Source organism: Brassica napus, unplaced genomic scaffold, assembly GCF_020379485.1.
Source record: "Brassica napus cultivar Da-Ae unplaced genomic scaffold, Da-Ae ScsIHWf_373;HRSCAF=589, whole genome shotgun sequence".
Taxonomy (NCBI): Eukaryota; Viridiplantae; Streptophyta; class Magnoliopsida; order Brassicales; family Brassicaceae; genus Brassica; species Brassica napus.
The window spans coordinates 40,831-59,553 of NW_026016453.1; the positions used below are offsets into that span (position 1 = coordinate 40,831).

At 34.6% G+C, this 18,723-nt stretch overlaps 3 protein-coding genes across 4 annotated transcripts; 1 reads left to right on the top strand and 2 right to left on the bottom strand.

Moving 5' to 3' along the window:
- Nucleotides 1–58: 58 nt before the first annotated feature.
- On the bottom strand, nucleotides 59–2,965 carry LOC106345164. The gene is made up of 6 exons (XM_022720133.1): nucleotides 2,219–2,965; nucleotides 1,946–2,128; nucleotides 1,501–1,818; nucleotides 923–1,401; nucleotides 743–836; nucleotides 59–676 (listed from the first exon to the last, which is right to left on the bottom strand). The coding sequence occupies exons 1-6, from the start codon at nucleotides 2,963–2,965 to the stop codon at nucleotides 59–61; spliced, it is 2,439 nt and encodes an 812-aa protein (XP_022575854.1).
- Nucleotides 2,966–8,231: 5,266 nt separating this feature from the next.
- Nucleotides 8,232–12,023, top strand: LOC106451797 (probable methyltransferase PMT20). 2 transcript variants are annotated; one of them, XM_013893773.3, is made up of 7 exons: nucleotides 8,232–8,504; nucleotides 9,152–9,434; nucleotides 9,512–9,856; nucleotides 9,953–10,163; nucleotides 10,484–11,162; nucleotides 11,232–11,309; nucleotides 11,610–12,023. In XM_013893773.3, the coding sequence occupies exons 2-7, from the start codon at nucleotides 9,153–9,155 to the stop codon at nucleotides 11,827–11,829; spliced, it is 1,815 nt and encodes a 604-aa protein (XP_013749227.2). In that variant the 5' UTR covers nucleotides 8,232–8,504; nucleotide 9,152; the 3' UTR covers nucleotides 11,830–12,023. The 2 variants fall into 2 exon arrangements, with proteins under 2 accessions (XP_013749227.2, XP_022575250.2); XM_022719529.2 differs by lacking the exon at nucleotides 8,232–8,504 and adding an exon at nucleotides 9,049–9,067.
- Nucleotides 12,024–16,685: 4,662 nt separating this feature from the next.
- LOC106451798 (histidine biosynthesis bifunctional protein hisIE, chloroplastic-like) lies at nucleotides 16,686–18,632 on the bottom strand. The gene is made up of 5 exons (XM_013893775.3): nucleotides 18,385–18,632; nucleotides 17,533–17,778; nucleotides 17,346–17,441; nucleotides 17,115–17,266; nucleotides 16,686–17,030 (listed from the first exon to the last, which is right to left on the bottom strand). Exons 1-5 carry the CDS (start codon nucleotides 18,529–18,531, stop codon nucleotides 16,832–16,834), a joined length of 840 nt encoding a protein of 279 aa, XP_013749229.1. The 5' UTR covers nucleotides 18,532–18,632; the 3' UTR covers nucleotides 16,686–16,831.
- Nucleotides 18,633–18,723: the final 91 nt, after the last annotated feature.

Below are 18,723 nucleotides of genomic sequence, written 5' to 3' on the forward strand. Positions count from 1 at the left end.
AAATACTACATATCCATAACGTTCAAAACATAGAATATCATATCAGAAACTTAAAATACTACAGACCCAAAACCTCATCATAGATCTCAGCAGCTAACTTAATACGCATTGCCAGAATGCACTGATCAGAAAGTCCTTCAAAACCACAGCCAATCGCCTTACACTCTATATACTTCAGAGCGTAAACACCACAATCACCAGGCTCTTCATTATGCGGAACATTTTTAAGTCTTGAAATCCTGAACTGCTGTGAACTCTTCCTTTCTGGAACCATTTCTTTCAACAATAAAGGAATCATCTTCGTGAAAGGACGACACTCTTCTAGAAGATCCGTGTGGCTTGGGACAACTGTCTGTATGCTATCGTAAACATGGATTATTTTCTTGTCAAGATCCACTTCTAAAGCGACCCAATGGTCACCATTTATCAAGTGGCAAAGAAACAACCGATCCACATCCTTCAGCCACTTTCTGTTGTTGGAAAACTCTGTAGGGTGATTGCCATTGAACACCTTCTTGTAAGTATCTGAGAACTTCCACGTTTTAGGATCATATTTCTTGTAGTCTCTGACCCACATCTTGACAAACCAGTGCTCAAGAAAAGCTATCTTTGCTGAGTACGGTGAAGGGTCCCTCATAGCTCTTTTATGAAACATAAGCATTGCAGATGCCATATGCTATAAAAAAAATTGTGTGTTAACCACCCGGATTCATGTTGATACAAGAAAAAGAAATAAACTTACAGAATCTGACAGCCACCCAAAACGATCTTTTTCCCACACATTTCTTGGCGTTATTAGCTTTATATAGAAGTTAGTGTCTACATCGTTATCACCACTGAAATGAATAAAAAACAAGCTCAAGTTAGTATAACAGTAACAAATTATTAAGAACAAATAAGGCGTGCTAATAATTAAACTTACTCAAGACTTCGCAAATAATCCAGTAGCTTCTTAAATTTTGTCTCATCAACTTTAGCTAAGGGATCATAGCAGGCTTTAGAGACATCACCTTTTATGATCCCTTTGACAGTTGAGTTACCTACATATGGATACACTTGGGTCTTTGTCAGCTGTGTCTTGCATTTTTGCAAAGGTCCATCCAAGACTGCCGCCAACTGGTCTAATGTGGCACCTAGATTACCATATTTTTGCTTGTCTTCTGAATCAGACCATGTTCCACCAGAATCCCTAAGTTGTGGAACTTCAACCTTCTCCTTCTTTACATTTTTCAATCCTCTAGCTGGTTTTTTTACTTGTGTTGTTCCAACAACCTTCTCACCACCAGTGTCAAGTAGAATTGGAGATGTTAGCTTGACCTCGGATTTTTTGGCTTTCTTTCTAACCACACATTGTATTGCCGCATCCATTTGTGATGAGGCTTTGTCTTGGACCATCCATGACTAATTTCAGCATATAAAAAACAATAGAAAGTCAAATTTCAAGAGTAAGTTATTTTAAAATGAAATAGACATACTAGTTAAAGGAAGCAAATCACTAACCGGGTCGTTGCTGTTGACTTCATCTTCATGGTTCACATTGTAATGTGCATCATTTTTAGGGACAGTAGCTTGCATTTGCTCTCTAAGTTGAGCAATCTCTTCTTGTAAAGTGGAGATTTTCTGTGTAAATACCAGCACGGCTTCACCAATCCTTGCATTTACTTTTTCATCTACAGATGCGTCTACTGCAGTCAACACCTTCTCAACAATGACTGTGTCAATACTTCCAACCTTTGCAGTCAATGTTATCATTGCTTCCATTAGGCCAAGTTGGAATGTATCATCTCGACTTGAGTTAAGGCTGGATCCACAAGCATGCTACAACACAGTAAACAAACTCAGCAATAAACATCAAGCATATATGTATAACAAAAGGCTTATATACTCACAGTGGATGTCCTCTCTTTTGGCATTTTTTTTTCATACACTCTTGTTCTTCACTCACCAATTTCCTTTTCTCTTTGTTTGGTACTGGTGCAGTACGCGAGTTCAAGTTCCAATACGTATCATCGAGCTCACCATGTAGAATGTATGTGATCAAGTTGTGAAGATCATCATCAACCTTGTCCTCTGGCCATTGAGGGTATATCTCAGCTTCTTGCTTGACAATGAGATGTCTGACTCGTACCTACCAATAAAATAATGCAAATATGTTAGTATCTTAATATCTCAAGTGATCACTTTAAAAAAAAACAATAATGAAGAAAAGAAACGTAACCTTCAGATGGAGACTTTTCTCCTTTTTATAAAACTCATCCCAGTTTATACGACCACGAGATCCATACCAGGAGAGAAGAGGAACTTGGTTACCCTCAATATGATTCCCATATTCATGCCCAATACCAGGTATCGACTCATACACCCAGATGAAGAGAGCGTGTACGCATCCGCGAAGTGTATACTTGTTCCTTCCTTCATATGAAACAATTTTCACTGAATTTACCAGGCTAGAAAATCCCACACGCCCCCAAGGGTATCTGTCAAATGCTTCTATGTCTAGGACTCTCTTTGCTTGATCCAAAGGAATTCTACTGTCTGGAGAGATGCCAAGTACTCCAATAGACAAGACACATAGTAAACCAATCATTCTTCTCTTCTCAAACGACCAATTCCTAATTTTAGTGAACAACGACTGCAACTCAGAAAGCATAGGACCATGTGAAGGAGAGACACCAAGCTCTTCCCAAAATGGCTTATGATCAATCTCCACCTCGTCATTTATGTTGAAAGGCTCGCAATTTAAACTCGTAATATCACCAAACTCATATAGCGAAAACCTAATTGGCTGACCTTCTATAGCAGACCATATCTCATGGATATTATTAACCACCAATTGGTTTGTAAGTAAATGATGAACCGCCTTGGCTGACCAGGTATAATTCAGCTCTTTCAGCCTCAGAATAACTCCAACAGATGATGTTTTAATGGATTCCCACACATCTAAACCAACTACTTCTTCCACCATCTGTAAATTAGCCAAATGACAGTTATGATTCATGCTTCCACTTTGCAATGGACATTTCCCCTCTGGATAAAGTCTTGCTGGATATTTTTTTCCACTTTTTGATGTAGTCATCCGTCTGCAAAATTGTAAAATGTAGTAAGTATTAGAAAATTTTTTTTTTCCAAAAACATAGAAACGACCAAGACTGAAGAACACAAACGACCCAGACATACCCAAACTGATATCAACAAATGTACAAATGAAAAACACTTCTACTCTGTATCAAAACAAAATCGAATTCATTTGATACTCTGTATCAAAAATAGTTTGACAGAGACTGACCTTTGATGGCAAAATAGGTGAATTAAACTGATTGATGTGGAGAGGAGCTTATAAGAGTGTCGAAATCAACGAGAATAAGTGATGAAAGCCTTGAGATTCGACGCAGCTGAGAATTTTCGAAAGGGGGTTTAGGTTTCGTCGCTTGGGTTTTGGATTCACTTAGTGGTTGATTAGGGTGTGGAGATGAAGAAATCGATGAGAAATCATGATGGAAACCAAAGAGAGTCAAGAGATTGAGGATTTCACAATTTGGGGATTTAGGATTCTTGGGGTCATGGAAGAGAAAAGTGTCGTGAGGATATTTTTTTTTTCAAAGAGGTTTTACTTTTTTTTGGTCAAGTAAGAGTAATTTTGCCTTAATTTATTTTTACTGGGAACTAATTTTTTAACCGATAGGGCATTTCAGTCTTAATTATGCATTTTCTATCTTTCTTTTTTTGTGTGTTAATCTAGTCATTAGTTATAAAATGTGAGTTATTAGAGGTAATTTCCCATTATTTTATCACAGTTCTTTTACTGATTTAAGACTACAAATCGCATCGTTATTGTGTCGGTAAGGAGTGTCATACTCCTAAGTTGGGGTACGTGTTAGTATTAATAATTCGTTGCTTGAAATATCAAGTATATGCACGTTTTTATGTCAAAATTTCCCAAGTATTAAAAATATAAATAAAATTGTTTCATGTTCGGTTAAAAGAGAATATACGTGTAAGGGCATCTTCGTCATATACTATTTTTATGTCAAAATTATATTATATTATGTGATGATTGTTTTTAGTTATTGTTTTAGTTTTTGGTTTTTGCTTTTTCAAAATTCATTTTTCTTCCAATCAAGTTTTAACTTTTAGTTTTTGTTTTTTAAGTCATTTAATTTGCCAAACAAGCTTTACTGTTTTTCAAAGCTTTAACTAATTTACGAAGAACAAAGAAAAAAAAACAACTTTTATGAGTCTTTAGTAAAAAAAAATTTGGTTTCTTTTTGTAGAAAATATTACATTTTAATTAATTTATAGTTAAATAAAAATATCTTCGTCAAGATAAAATTGTAGTAAAATTATTTTATCACAGTTCTTTTACTGATTTAAGACTACAAGTCGCATCGTTATTGTGTCGGTAAGGAGTGTCATACTCCTAAGTTGGGGTACGTGTTAGTATTAATAATTCGTTGCTTGAAATATCAAGTATATGCACGTTTTTATGTCAAAATTTCCCAAGTATTAAAAATATAAATAAAATTGTTTCATGTTTGGTTAAAAGAGAATATACGTGTAAGGGCATCTTTATCATATACTATTTTTATGTCAAAATTATATGATATTATATGATGATTGTTTTTAGTTTTTGTTTTAGTTTTTTGTTTTTACTTTTTCAAAATTCATTTTTCTTCCAATCAAATTTTACCTTTTAGTTTTTATTTTTTAAGTCATTTAATTTGCCAAGCAAGCTTTACTGTTTTTCAAAGCTTTAACTAATTTACGAAGAACAAAGAAAAAAACAACTTTTATGAGTCTTTAGTAAAAAAAAATTTGGTTTTTTTTTTAGAAAGTATTACATTTTAACTAATTTATAGTTAAATAAAAATATCTTCGTCAAGATAAAATTGGCATACAAGTTTTTGTACATAAAATAATATTTTTAAAATAATGTAAAATAATTATTTGTTTTTCGTATATGTAAAATGAATTTAGATATTTATATATAATATTAATTAGTTGTAAACTTTCAGTTATTTACTTATATAAATAAAACTATTGAATAATTATAATAACTATTAGACACATTATAAATATCTAAAGTTGTAAAAACACATAATATTATAATATTATATAATAAGAGATAATATAAATTACATATATAATAAAACAACATACGTAAGGAATTCTTTCTTAATTTTACTATCCAGCATATACCAAGGGCGCAAAATACTCTGGCGGACAAGTTGGCACGAGGTGCTAGGACTTCGCCATCTGCTATGGTTTATGTTGATTCAATTCCCCCGAGGTGGTTCTCGGACCAGGAATCTTCTTAGTTTCATAGCCTTTTGTTGTAAAAAAAAAAAAAAAACAACATACATATACATAAATTTTAGATATGTAATTTTTTAAGTGTTTATGTAATTTTCTTTATTTCTGAAGTTGGTTTCATTTATTTTTAGTTTATGTGAGCTTTATTTAATATATTTTTATATTTTGTGAAATTTACTTAATGTTATGTGATATTTATTCTATTTTTTTTTATTTTGGTGTACTTAGATAATCTAAATTAAGTTTAACATAAAAAATAATAATAATAAGGACTAAGAAGAAATAAACAGTAATTTTGAGGATCTGATATTCGGTTGGAATGATAACATTTTTAATTTGAGGATTTGAGGTTGGATTGGAAACGTCTTTTTGGAAGGTGTTGGTTTTGGTAGCATAAGATGTAAAAATGATGCTATTAATTATATCATATTGTGAAACAATAGATTTAGAGCTAAATGTTTCTGTGTATTTTATTAATGAATAAGACATCCCTTTATATAAGGGTTACATGAGAGATAAATAGAAATACATAAATGGAAAACTTACAAATCATAAACCAATAAAAAATAGGAAAACTAGAAGAATGGAAACTCCAAGTTGGTTGCCTCTCTCTCCAAGTCGGTCGCCTCTCCCTTTCTAGGTTTGGGCCGTCTCTCTCTCTAGGGTTTGGGCTGGTTATGGATCAGACCGGTTATGGACATCCATCAATTGATTTATAACATATCATAAATAAATGACATATTACCACAGTATTACAGATACTAGGAGCATTGCCTCCGCGCAAACGCAGGATTGTGGACAAAGTTTTTTGTTTCATCTCAATATTTGATAGGGTTATTGTAGTTGTGAATTTTGCGTTTTGAGTTGTTTTTCAAGTTTTTTTTATTGTTATACGGTTAGAGTTGGGATGATGAATTATGTATGCATTGTTCTCCACTTATGAAGTACTAAACTGTGTTAGTAATGTGATTGATATAGTTCGTGGTGTTGTTTGCTGTGTCACTGAAACTTCATGTTTCTGTTTTGTTTCATATTTTTATTTTCAAAATTTCAAGCTTTAATTTTAGTTATAGATTTGATTATTTTATTTGATGGTAGAAGCATTTTTACTTTTTTTGTTCATTTATTTGAACATGTAATATATTTTTAATAAATGATTGTGTTGACAATATGACTCTAAAATTGATATAATATGATCTCAAACTAAATAATTATGTTTTTTGGTATAAAACCGAATAAACCGAAAACCACAGTATATAAACCGAACCGAACCGAAGTAAATATGGATTTAGAATGGTAGTTATAGTTTACTAACCGAAATACCGAAAACCAAAAAAAACCGATCCTAAACCGAACCGATATTCGGATTGAACACCCCTACTCTTTCCGGACCTTTAAAACAAATACATGAAAACTTGTTTTTAAACTTTTTTTATTTTTAAACTTGTAAATATAATTATAAAATGAGTGACATTTTTGAGTAGTTGAGCCTTAATGGGCTTTAAACGAATTTATGTATTTCTCATAAAAAAAGCAATAGCATTGGCCTGTTGACATTGGGCATGTAAGCTATTTTTATAAGACAAGAAGAGTGAGCAGGTGGAGATGTTGTTGCCGTCTTTGTGTCTCTCTGGATTGTCTCTTGTATCTTCTAGTGTAGCTGTGTTTGTTTCTCTTTTATTTGATGGGTAATATGTAAACAAAAATCATTGTTTGTTGTATTTATCAGAGTTCGTAACTTACTCTGCTTTTTTGTTTAGGTAATTTCACTGATCTTGGTTGTCGTCTTCGTCTTCTTTGTTGCGAAAGTAAGTTTTAAAATTGTTAAATAGTTGTAGTTTGTATTTGTTTAGCTGACTCGATGTATGCGTCGTTGAGTTTTAGTTAAGGTGATTGGTTTGATGTATTTGCTTTGAAGTTTATTTCTAAGATTAGACAAAAAAGAGAGGTGGTTATTAATGATTCGTCTTTTTTTGGAATTCTAGTTTTTGGTGTTTTGATTGTTTGAGTTGTTGTGGTTTCTTTTAAGCTGTAAAATAAATGTTTGTTTAAAATTAGTTTGATAAGTAAGGAAGATAAATAAACGACCACAGATTTTGGGTAAGAAATATTTTTGATTATTGATGTTAGCACAATATATATAATAATAATATAAATAGAATTGTGTGTTGATTGTTTCTTACGGATCAATGAGGAGATGGATAACGAGTCGTGTTGTTTTTTTGGTAAGAACAAAGCTCTGGACAGAAAGTATTTTCCCAACCATATCTGTGAGTTTAAATATTAGTTATGATATCGAAACATAATGGAACCATCTTTCGAAGACGACATGTAATGATTAGCACGTCTCGCGGGAATAAACCCATGAATCACAGAATCTGCAAATAATATTATTCAACAAAGAATCAGGAAATCAATTAAAAACAATCTATATTATATTCCTTCCCTAGGCCTGGTCCACAGAGAAAACCGAATAAGCAAGCGTTTCCGACCTTCATGAATATATATTAGTTTCGGCCATCAATATACAAAGTATCCTTTAGTTTAGTGGTATAAATGTTGGTGTTTATATATCAATAATCCGGGTTCGAGCCATGAGTTTGACACTTTTCACACTTTTTAAAAGTATGGTCCACAAAACGCTGATGTGGCACGCTGAGTAGAGAGCAAAAACTCAATCATTATAATATAGACTAAATCTTGACCCGCACGACCGCTCAAATATTTAATTCGTGTTCAAAAAAAAAAAAAAGTATATTTTAACTTTTAAATTCCTTTAAAAAAAAAAGCCTAGCAAAAGAAAAACAGAAAAAGAAGAAATGACAGCCATTTGTCTAAATTATAAAAAAAGGAAATCCTTTATACCTCTGTCGTAAAATAAATTTTATAAATATCAAATACTACAAAATTAGAAAAATACTAAAGAAAGAGAACTGAAAATCTAGTGAAAGAGAGGAGGAGGTGATGGGGAGGAGGGAAAGCGGCGAATGAACCAACGAGGAAGACGAAAATAAAAGAAGAGATACTTTTATATAAAAAGCTTTCTCTATCTATCTGTTAGCTTCACTTCTTGTCTGATAAAACACACAGACTTGGAGAGTGAAAGATTGAGAGATCTGCGGAGAGAGGAGTCCTCACTTCTTATCCCAATCTCTTACTTAAAATCTTCTCATCTCAAAACAAAAACATTCTAAGTAAGTAAATCCTTAGTTCTTTTCTTTATGTTCTGTTCATATTCCTCTGTTTTTCTTTTGTGTACGCGTCAGATCCATTTTGGTGAGCTGTACTCATTGATCAAGTCATACTTGTTTCCGTTTGTTTCTGTTGATGTGCACTAACTACTAAGCCCATCTAAAGATCTCATCTTTCAATGTATTTTGTTCATAACCCTTTTTCCTCCCAAAGTTTCTTAAATTGAAAATTATTCTGCTGTAAAGTTTCGATCTATGGATAGATGATAAATATAGAGCTGTAGAACCCTCAACTGTACATATTTTTAAGGGTTATTTTAAGCGTTAAAACAAATGAGTAGTCGCCTCTGATGTCTTCCAATTTAAACTTCTTTTGACCTAGTGTGATGCTTTAGGGGTGCCTTTAATATTGGGGACCCATCTTTTAGGACATGTGAAAATGCGACAGAAGTTGCACTGTGTTGGAAAAAAGTGTCTCTTCCAGATCTCATCTTCTAAATCTGAATCTCATTCATACTATTTATTGACTAAAGATTCATATTTATTCCTGATCAAGACATACCAAAGTCATTTTTGTATATTTCATAGTGAACTGTAACGATAATAAGAAGTTTGGTTGATCTGATTCCTTACTTTTTTGGTTTCTATAGAATGATGAAGAACGGGAAGCAATCTTCGCAACCCGAAAAGGGTTCTTCTAGGATCTTATCACTCACAGTTCTGTTCATCGCTTTGTGCGGTTTCTCCTTTTACCTCGGTGGTATGTTTTGCTCTGAGAGAGTCAAGATCGAAGCCAACGACGTCACAAGCACCACTACAAAGGCTGTAGCTTCCCCTATGAAACCAACAGTTTCGCCTCTTCAAATCAAATCCGTCTCTTTCCCTGAATGCAGTTCAGAGTTGCAAGATTACACGCCCTGCACCGATCCAAAGGTACACAAATAAAAACCTACTCTTACTCTGTTGCGTAAGACTGAACTGTTTTTGTTGTGGTGTTTCCTTGTTCTCAGAGATGGAAGAGGTACGGTGTACACCGCCTAAGTTTCTTGGAGCGTCACTGTCCTCCAGTTTACGAGAAGAACGAGTGTTTGATCCCACCACCAGACGGGTACAAACCGCCTATAAGATGGCCGAAGAGCAGAGACCAGTGTTGGTACAAGAACGTGCCTTATGATTGGATCAACAAGCAGAAATCAAACCAGCATTGGCTCAAGAAAGAAGGTGACAAGTTCCATTTCCCTGGTGGTGGTACCATGTTTCCACGTGGAGTTAGTCACTACGTTGATGAGATGCAAGATCTGATTCCCGAGATGAAAGACGGTACAGTCAGAACCGCCATTGACACTGGCTGTGGGGTTAGTCTCTCTCTTTCTTTCTTTCTTTTCAACTAACTCAAGTTTCTCTAACCGGTTCCGGTTTATAAAGTTTTTGAGTTGGTTTTTGTTATGTAGGTAGCGAGCTGGGGAGGTGATCTATTGGACCGTGGGATACTAACAATCTCTCTGGCTCCTAGAGATAACCATGAAGCTCAGGTTCAGTTTGCTCTTGAACGTGGGATCCCTGCTATTCTCGGTGTTATCTCTACGCAGCGTCTCCCCTTCCCTTCAAATTCTTTTGATATGGCTCATTGCTCTAGATGTCTCATTCCCTGGACTGAGTTTGGTAAGCTTCTGCTTCATGGTTTATATTACATTGTGATATATTTTTCGGCTTATAAAAATATTCATATCCAAGATAAAACTTAATTTGTTATGAATGGTTTGGTTCAGATTCAGGTTTTAGATCGGTTTTCTTGTTCGGTTTTGGTTTTTTTTGGATATAGAAAATGAATCCATTTAAACCGTATTAACATTTTTAGATCAGTATTTTGGTTTGGTTTGGATCGATTTGGTTAATCTGGATTGAACACACTGTCAATCGATTGTAATTGGTTTATTATTTCATTTAATCTCAAACATCTGAATGATTGTATGATGTTGCAGGTGGGATCTATTTGCTTGAGATTCACCGGATAGTCCGACCTGGAGGTTTCTGGGTTCTCTCAGGTCCACCAGTGAACTACAACAGACGGTGGCGCGGATGGAACACAACCATGGAAGATCAGAAATCAGACTACAACAAGCTCCAGTCACTTCTAACCTCCATGTGCTTCAAAAAGTACGCACAAAAAGACGACATAGCCGTGTGGCAGAAACTCTCAGACAAATCTTGTTACGACAAGATCGCAAAGAACATGGAAGCTTACCCTCCAAAATGTGACGACAGCATTGAACCTGACTCCGCTTGGTACACTCCCCTCCGTCCCTGCGTGGTTGCACCGACCGCTAAAGTCAAGAACTCTGGACTCGGGTCGATACCGAAATGGCCCGAGAGATTGAACGTAGCGCCGGAGAGGATCTCTGATGTTCATGGAGGGAGCGCTAGTGGTTTGAAACACGATGATGGTAAGTGGAAGAACAGGGTTAAGCATTACAAGAAAGTGTTACCGGCTCTTGGGACAGATAAGATAAGGAATGTTATGGATATGAACACTGTTTATGGAGGCTTCGCTGCTGCTCTTGTCAAGGATCCTGTTTGGGTCATGAACGTTGTCTCGTCCTACAGCGCCAATACGCTTCATGTTGTCTTTGATCGTGGTCTCATTGGAACCTACCACGACTGGTAATAGAATCTTTTCTCTGTTTTTGTTATGTGTATGTGAAGGATGTTAACCTGGAACTGAAACTGTAGGTGCGAAGCTTTCTCGACGTATCCAAGAACATATGATCTTCTTCACCTTGACAGCCTTTTTACACTTGAGAGCCACAGGTACGTTTTAGATCCCGGTTTGGTATGGTTTAGGTTTCAATTTTAAATTGGATATACATTTGTTTTCCGTTCCAATTTTCTTGGTTGGGCTCAAATTCAAATTTTAGTTCCGGTATATGAAATTAAAACCAATTCAACAACTTTACGATTAATTTTGATTTTTAGTTTAATTTTATGGTTTGGACGGACCGGAACGGTTTGGTTTATCAAAATTCAGCACCGGTTAAATTGAATTTAAGATTGGTTTCGCACAGGTTCTGGTATTTATGTGTATGTGAACCGTGTGGTAATGTGAAACAGGTGTGAGATGAAGTACGTTTTGCTGGAGATGGACCGGATATTGAGACCGGGTGGATATGTAATAATGCGAGAATCGAGTTATTTCATGGACGCAATCACGATGTTGGCCAAGGGGACGAGGTGGAATTGTCGGAGAGAGGAGACTGAGTATGCCGTGGAAAGCGAGAAGATTCTGGTTTGCCAGAAAAAGCTTTGGTTTTCGTCTAACCAAACCTCTTGATGAGGCACTATACCAAAGTTTAAACCGAAGATGTTGGATTAATCTTAGTTCTCATCAATCTCATGGGATGTATACTCTTTTGAGGTGTTAGAGATCTGGTTCTTTAAAACAAAGATATAATAGCTATAAACATTTTTCCTTTTTTGGCTTATGTTAAATTTATCGGGTATATATACATATTATATTTTTAGTTATAGTTTGTTTCATTGTTGAACTGTCTGTCAAACCCAATACAAAAGGCAATGCAGTTCATTGTTAGTTACGCAATCCCGTTCACACACGTAACAATATAACATCGGAAAAACTAATTTTCCGGTTCATAAACATTTTCAAAGCTTTACATATTTTATAGAGAAAAAAACTAGAATAGCACTAAACCAAGTTTATGTTTTCAAAGTAGCACTCAAGGCTCAAAGTCACAAAAATAGGTTTCATTAAAGAGGTAAATATACACTTATACCCCTTGGGTTAATTAATTCAAACCTTAGGGTTTAGAGTTAAGGGGTGGGGTTTTGGAATTAGGGTTTAAAATTTTATAAAAAAAATATACTAAAATAAAAAATAAAAATTTTAAAAACAGTTTCAAAAAGTATTTTTAAATTATAAAAAGAAAATTTGAAAAAAAAAATTATAAAAAAAATTATAAAAATTTCGAATCTGAAAACATATAATCTGAAACTATATAAAAAAAAAATCTTTTTTTATTTATTTTATTTTTATTTTATTTATTTTTATTTATTTTTGTTTGTTTATTTAATTTTAAACCAAGGGTATTAAGGATATTTTACCCTTTAATGAATGTCATTTTTGTGACTTTCTCCTTCTAGTGCTATTTTTGAGACATGAACTTCAAATGTGCTATTATTGACAATTGCCCTATTTTATACTATCTTTTATCTCTGATATTGTTTTTTTTATTTGATATTGTTAGTATGTATTCCGAAGTTATGAACAAAGAAAGCAGAAGCAACCTTTGGTCTTTGTCATAGCTAAGCAACAATACATGTTTTATTAATTGTTTTTTTAAACAACAAGCATGTTTTATTAAAATTCATATGTTACGAAGATTTACGCAAGTAACAAAATTTGTGATTTCCAAAGTTTTTTTTTGTTTTTGTAACCACGTAACTTTATCAAAAACTAAATTGTAAACGGTATATAAAGAAATTGAATCAACCATACAGAAAGAATATTATAAAATTCAAACAATTTTTTTTGATGATCACTGCCTTTTTAGCCAAAATATCTACCGTTTGATTTTTCTCTCTGTTAACATGATCCAACGAACTTTCCGGTAGCAAAGTCATCCAATAACGAATATCACAAAGCAAATTCCCCAGTTCCACATGGTTCTTAACTTGATTAATTAGATTACACAATTCTTGGTTATCTCCTTCAAACCATACTCTTCTCCATCCTCTAATCCAAACCCGTTGAAGCGCGAAAAGAAAACTAATAACTTCACCTTCAAGTGATGAATACATTTTTTCCACTCGAGTACATCATGTTCCCAGAAAACTTCCTTTTTCATCACGCATTAACCAAGCTATTCCAGCTCCACCATCTTGAGTACCCGAACTATAATCAAAGTTACACTTTACCCACCCACTAGGGGGAGGCTCCCATTTCGGTGATCTAACCTATTGTACTCCATTACACCGTTTAGAATACATGACATTCTTATGCCATTGAATATTAACATCCATCGCACCTCTAACATCTTCAATTGGATGAACATTTCTTTTTGAAAAGATAAATTCATTCCTAGATTTTCAGATCAGCCAAAGAACCCAAAATACCAGCAGTTTATTTGCCTCATACTCTGGCATAGAATTCATCACTCCCAAGAGGGTTCTTATATTATCTTCCAATCCGATAAAAAAACATGATTACTATGGATCCCCGAGCTTCTCCAAATTGCAGACGCATGTGGACATAAGAACAATAAATAATTGATAGATTCATAACATCTTTGGCAAGTAGGATCAAGGTGAATCCCTCTCGAATATAATCTTGCATAGGTTGGAAGGGCTTATGAAACAACACGATCTATATGAACTGTTTAATCTTTGGTAAGATATTGAGCTTCCAAATATCTAGTTTTATATCTAGTGAACCCTCAAGTTGTTGTATGTCCTCCCCATCATGGTAGTAGTGAGTTGTTGTCCAGTATCCTGACTTAACCGTATACTGCATATCTTTGGTGAACGGCCAAATCAGTCTATCAGCTAGAGCGAACTTAAATAACCTGATCTTCAAAACATGACCAATATCTTGCGGTTGCAAAAACTGTTCCAACTTCAAGATATCCCAAGTGTAAGTTTCCTTATCAATAAATTCTTCCACCTTCATATTCGAATTATATGAAACTTGTATTACACATCTAGGTGGAAGAGCCGGTAACCAATGATCCAACCAGACGTTAGTGTCTTTACCATCACCTATCATTGAACATAAGCCTTTTTGAAGTAGATCTTTGTCTACTTGAATCGACCTCCAGCCGCAAGAGGCTTTCTTAGGATTCGAAGACTCTAAAAATGTCGACGAATGATGATATCTTACTTTATAAATTCTACTGAGAAGAGAATTAGGATTTTGCCATATCCTCCAAGCCTTCTTGGATAACAAAGCTTTATTGAAGCTATACAGGTCCCGAAATCCTATGCCCCCTTCTTTCTTCGGTAGACACAAACATTTCAAATATACCCAACCAAAATTCAGAAATAATAGCATTAGTTTCATCACATGTAGTCTTTGGATTCAAAAAACAATTCATAGAGAACACTGGCTTAGCCTGAAGGACTGACTTAATAAGAACCTATTTTTCCGCCAGAGAGAGATATTGATTATGCCATTGAATAGTTAAAGTCTTGATATGCTTAACCATTCCATCAAAATCTTTTACTTTGCTTTTACCAAACTGTTCTGGTAGTCCTAAATGCTTTCCCCCACCACCAATAACATGAATCTTCAAAATATTCTGAATTCTGGCTCACTTCTACTGATCAACTCTTATACCAAAGATGATTGATGATTTCTCCAAATTTAATTTCTGACCAGAAAATTTCTCATAATTATTCAATATATCAGCCATACAAGACGCATTCTGCTCGTTTGCTCGGCAAAAGAACAAAGAATCATCAGCAAATAAAAGATGTAAAACCCAAGGACAATATCTTGCTAACTTCATCCCTTAAAACATTTTACTTTCCTGAGCACAATCAATCATTTGACTAAGAGCTTCAGCACAGAGAAGAAATAAATATGGAGATAACGTATATCCTTGTCTTATTCCTCTTGAAGGCTTGAAACTCACCATATGGAGTTCCATTAATTAATACAGAATAGTTCACCGAAGTTACACAAGACATTATCCAAGATATACAAACCGGATGAAACCCAACTTATACATGATATTCTCTAGAAAACTCCATTCAACACGATCATAAGCTTTAGTGATATCAGTCTTGATAGTCATGTACTGTTCCGAGCAATCCTTTTTCGACTTCAAAGCACTTATCAATTCATGAGCCACAAGAATATTATCAGAAAAATTGTCTACCAGGAACAAAAGCAGCCTGAGATTCAGATATAACAACAACTTCCAAGCATCTCTGAAGTCTTAACCCCAACACCTTAGAAATCAGTTTATCAGTTTATAAGCAATCGTACACAGGCTAATAGGTCGATAATCACCCATTGAAGCCACCTCTAGAAACTTAGGGATTAGACATATATTGGTATGATTGATCCCATTTTCCATAACTCCAGTTTCAAAAAATCTCATGATCATACTACACACATCAGATCTAATAGATTCCCAAAACTGTTGAAAAAACGGTGCACTGAATCCATCTGGGCCCGAAGCTCTATCAGTTCCTATTGAATCCAAAGCTTCTTTGATTTTCATATCTGTAACTGGAGCAATCAGCTTTGTATTCATATCCATCGTAATCATTAGCTATATATTAGGCAAGCAGTTATGAAGAGAAATGGTAAGAGAAGACTAGAAACATACTCACAAAATACTCCTCTGCAACTTTAGCAATAGTCTCCTCTTGAGTATGAATGACTCCACTTCTATCTCTCATCTTAGATATTTTATTTTTATTTTTACTTTTCTTCACTTTGTTAATCCATGATAAAAAGAAGTATTACGATCTCTGAGGTTAAGCCACCGATTTCTACTTTTCAACTTCTAGTATTCATCTTCATCTTTATAGACTTTGTTGAAGTCACCACGAGGCTCATGAATGTGCTCAATAGACACAGTAGTATCCCTCGTAGCTTGATCCAAACGAATTCTAATCTTAGTGATTCTAACCGCAGAATTGGTTTGATCTCAAAATTTTTATTTGGATATAATAATGAGTTATATATATATATAAACGACTAATGCAATTTACGGGTAGATAAAATAAATAAAATTACTTCATAATAACAATTTTTGTGTATAATATCACATACACAAAAATTTAAAAATTTAAAAATTTAATACATGTAAATGTTAAAAATATATACTACAAAACTATAGAAAAATAATGATTTATATAATTATAGAACTAAACGCCCGAACTCTGGTGTTATATTAATATAATAACATAGATCTTACAAAGATTTACGCAAGTAATAAAATTTGTGATCTCCAAAGTTTTTATTTAGATATAATAATGAGTTAAAGATAATAAATGCCAAAGAAAAGGATGTAACAATGTCAAAGTTTTCTTGTACAACAATGTTTGCTTAGATAGTAATCAATAAATCTTTTGGTCGAATATAAAAAACCTTTCTTTTATTTTTGAACAATGTAAGATTATTAAACAAAGCTCCATGATACAGCAGAGCAAGAGTTTACATAAATAAAACGATACAATTTATTTCCGATTTTGCAATGTACAAAAGCACGATACAATTTATTTCCGATTTTGCAATGTACAAAAAAAGCTCTATGATAAGAGCAGTGGAATAGTTAAAATTCTCGCAAATACAACAGTTTAAAAGGTCACTTTGAACGGCTTTGCTTCTCCTCGATCCCAGATTGAGAGAAGCGTTTCCTAAGAACTTCAAGTACATCTTCAAACTTGACATCCCTTTTAGACAGAAGCACCATCGCATGGTACAACACATCCGCCATCTCTGATGCTGTTCTTGATACTTCCTCCTTATCCTCAAGCGTTCTGCATAACTCGTCTGCTTCTTCCCTGAATCACAAACACCACAATAAGCTTCATACATAACTCGACGATCTGTTGTAACAATTGATTGAATATAACCGACAAAATTACCTGATCTTTGAGCAAAGCAGAGCATCATCGGTCAATAACCGCCGGGTCCATGACGGTTTGCCTTCTTGAGGAACTGTTGATTCCTCCTTCCTCTTTGAAATGATTGATTCTAGCGAGTACAATGTTGTTGATGCTAGCTTCTCTCCTGAAGCCTGTGGTGCGATTGAAAGTTGTTTTAACTTTTTTTCAGATTTGAATTCATCTCATGTCACAGGAAAAGATAAAGCAAACCTCATCATCGATTAACTGGTCCAAAACTGATGTATAGTAACAAGTCTCTGCCCCTGTGTGACAAGTAGGCCCATCAGGTGTTCCAAGGTAAATTATCTGAGTAATCACAAGCCAACTAAAGTTAATAAATATAACATTTTACGAAGAGTTAGTCAGATTCTAATAACAATGGCTCAGACAAACATACCGAATCGCGATCACAGTCAATATAAACATCGAGGACGTTGATGAAGTTATTGGATGTCTCTCCCTTAGTCCACAAGGTAGATCTTGATCGACTGAAGAATGTAGCTTTACGAGAAGTGATGGTTGTGGAGAGAGCCTCTCGGTTAGCAAAGCCTTGCATTAATACTGCTCCAGTGTCAACGTTTTGTGCAATAGCCACAGCTAATCCTTTCTCATCCCATTTTATGCGGTCCAACAAATTATCTACCTAAACCCAAGAAAACAAAATACAAGGAAAGATAAATACAGCATCAAACATAAACTAACAACGTAAGCCCTCACTTATAGTATATAACAGGAGATTGATTATTTAGTTGTGGGGGACAGATGTAGCCCATGCCATCACAGATTCAGATGACCAAGCAAACGATGTACACCTTTAGAGAGAATTTCAGACCAAAAGATGGAAACCATCAAAAGGGCTTTCCTTGTCTCTGTTTTCTTTACCAGAGATGTAACAGTTCCAACTCACTTGATAAAGAGTAGGAACCTGACCATCTCTGGCCAAAATCAAAAAGTTTACAAACAAGAAACAATTGTATCAACTGAGCATAAGTCACTTGGGAAGATAATAAAATGTGATGAACAGATGTAGCTCAAGTCATCACAAAATGAAGTTGACCAAGCAAACGATGAGCATCTTAAAAGAGAAACCCAGATCCTAGAGATGGAAACCATCTTTAAAAATCTTTCCTTCTCTCTGTTTTCTTTACCCGACATGTAACAGTAACTACTCATGTATTAAAGAGAGAGTAGCCACCTGACAATGTCTGGTTCAACTATCATTCTCACAAAGAATAAATAAAAAAACTACCTTAGATTGAAGAGCAATAATGTTCTTGTCATTAGAAGCGAATACGACAGTGGATCTGTTTCTCTGCTTGATGCACAAGGCTTTGGGGACGAAGAAGCTACTCCTCCCCGGTAGAGACTGTGCAAATGCATTGTAAGATATCGCCATCAAGGAGATGCGAATCGTGGACGATTTATATAGAGGGGGACAAAAGTGGCGGCGGGATCAAAGAGGAAAACCCTAATTGTTCTCGCCGATGATTAGTTTCAATGAAGGCCTTTTTTAAAGACAAGCCCATCAGTTTCTAATTGACCGAAAAGCCCCTCTCGTTGTTCGTAAATTACGAGAATACCCGTCTTA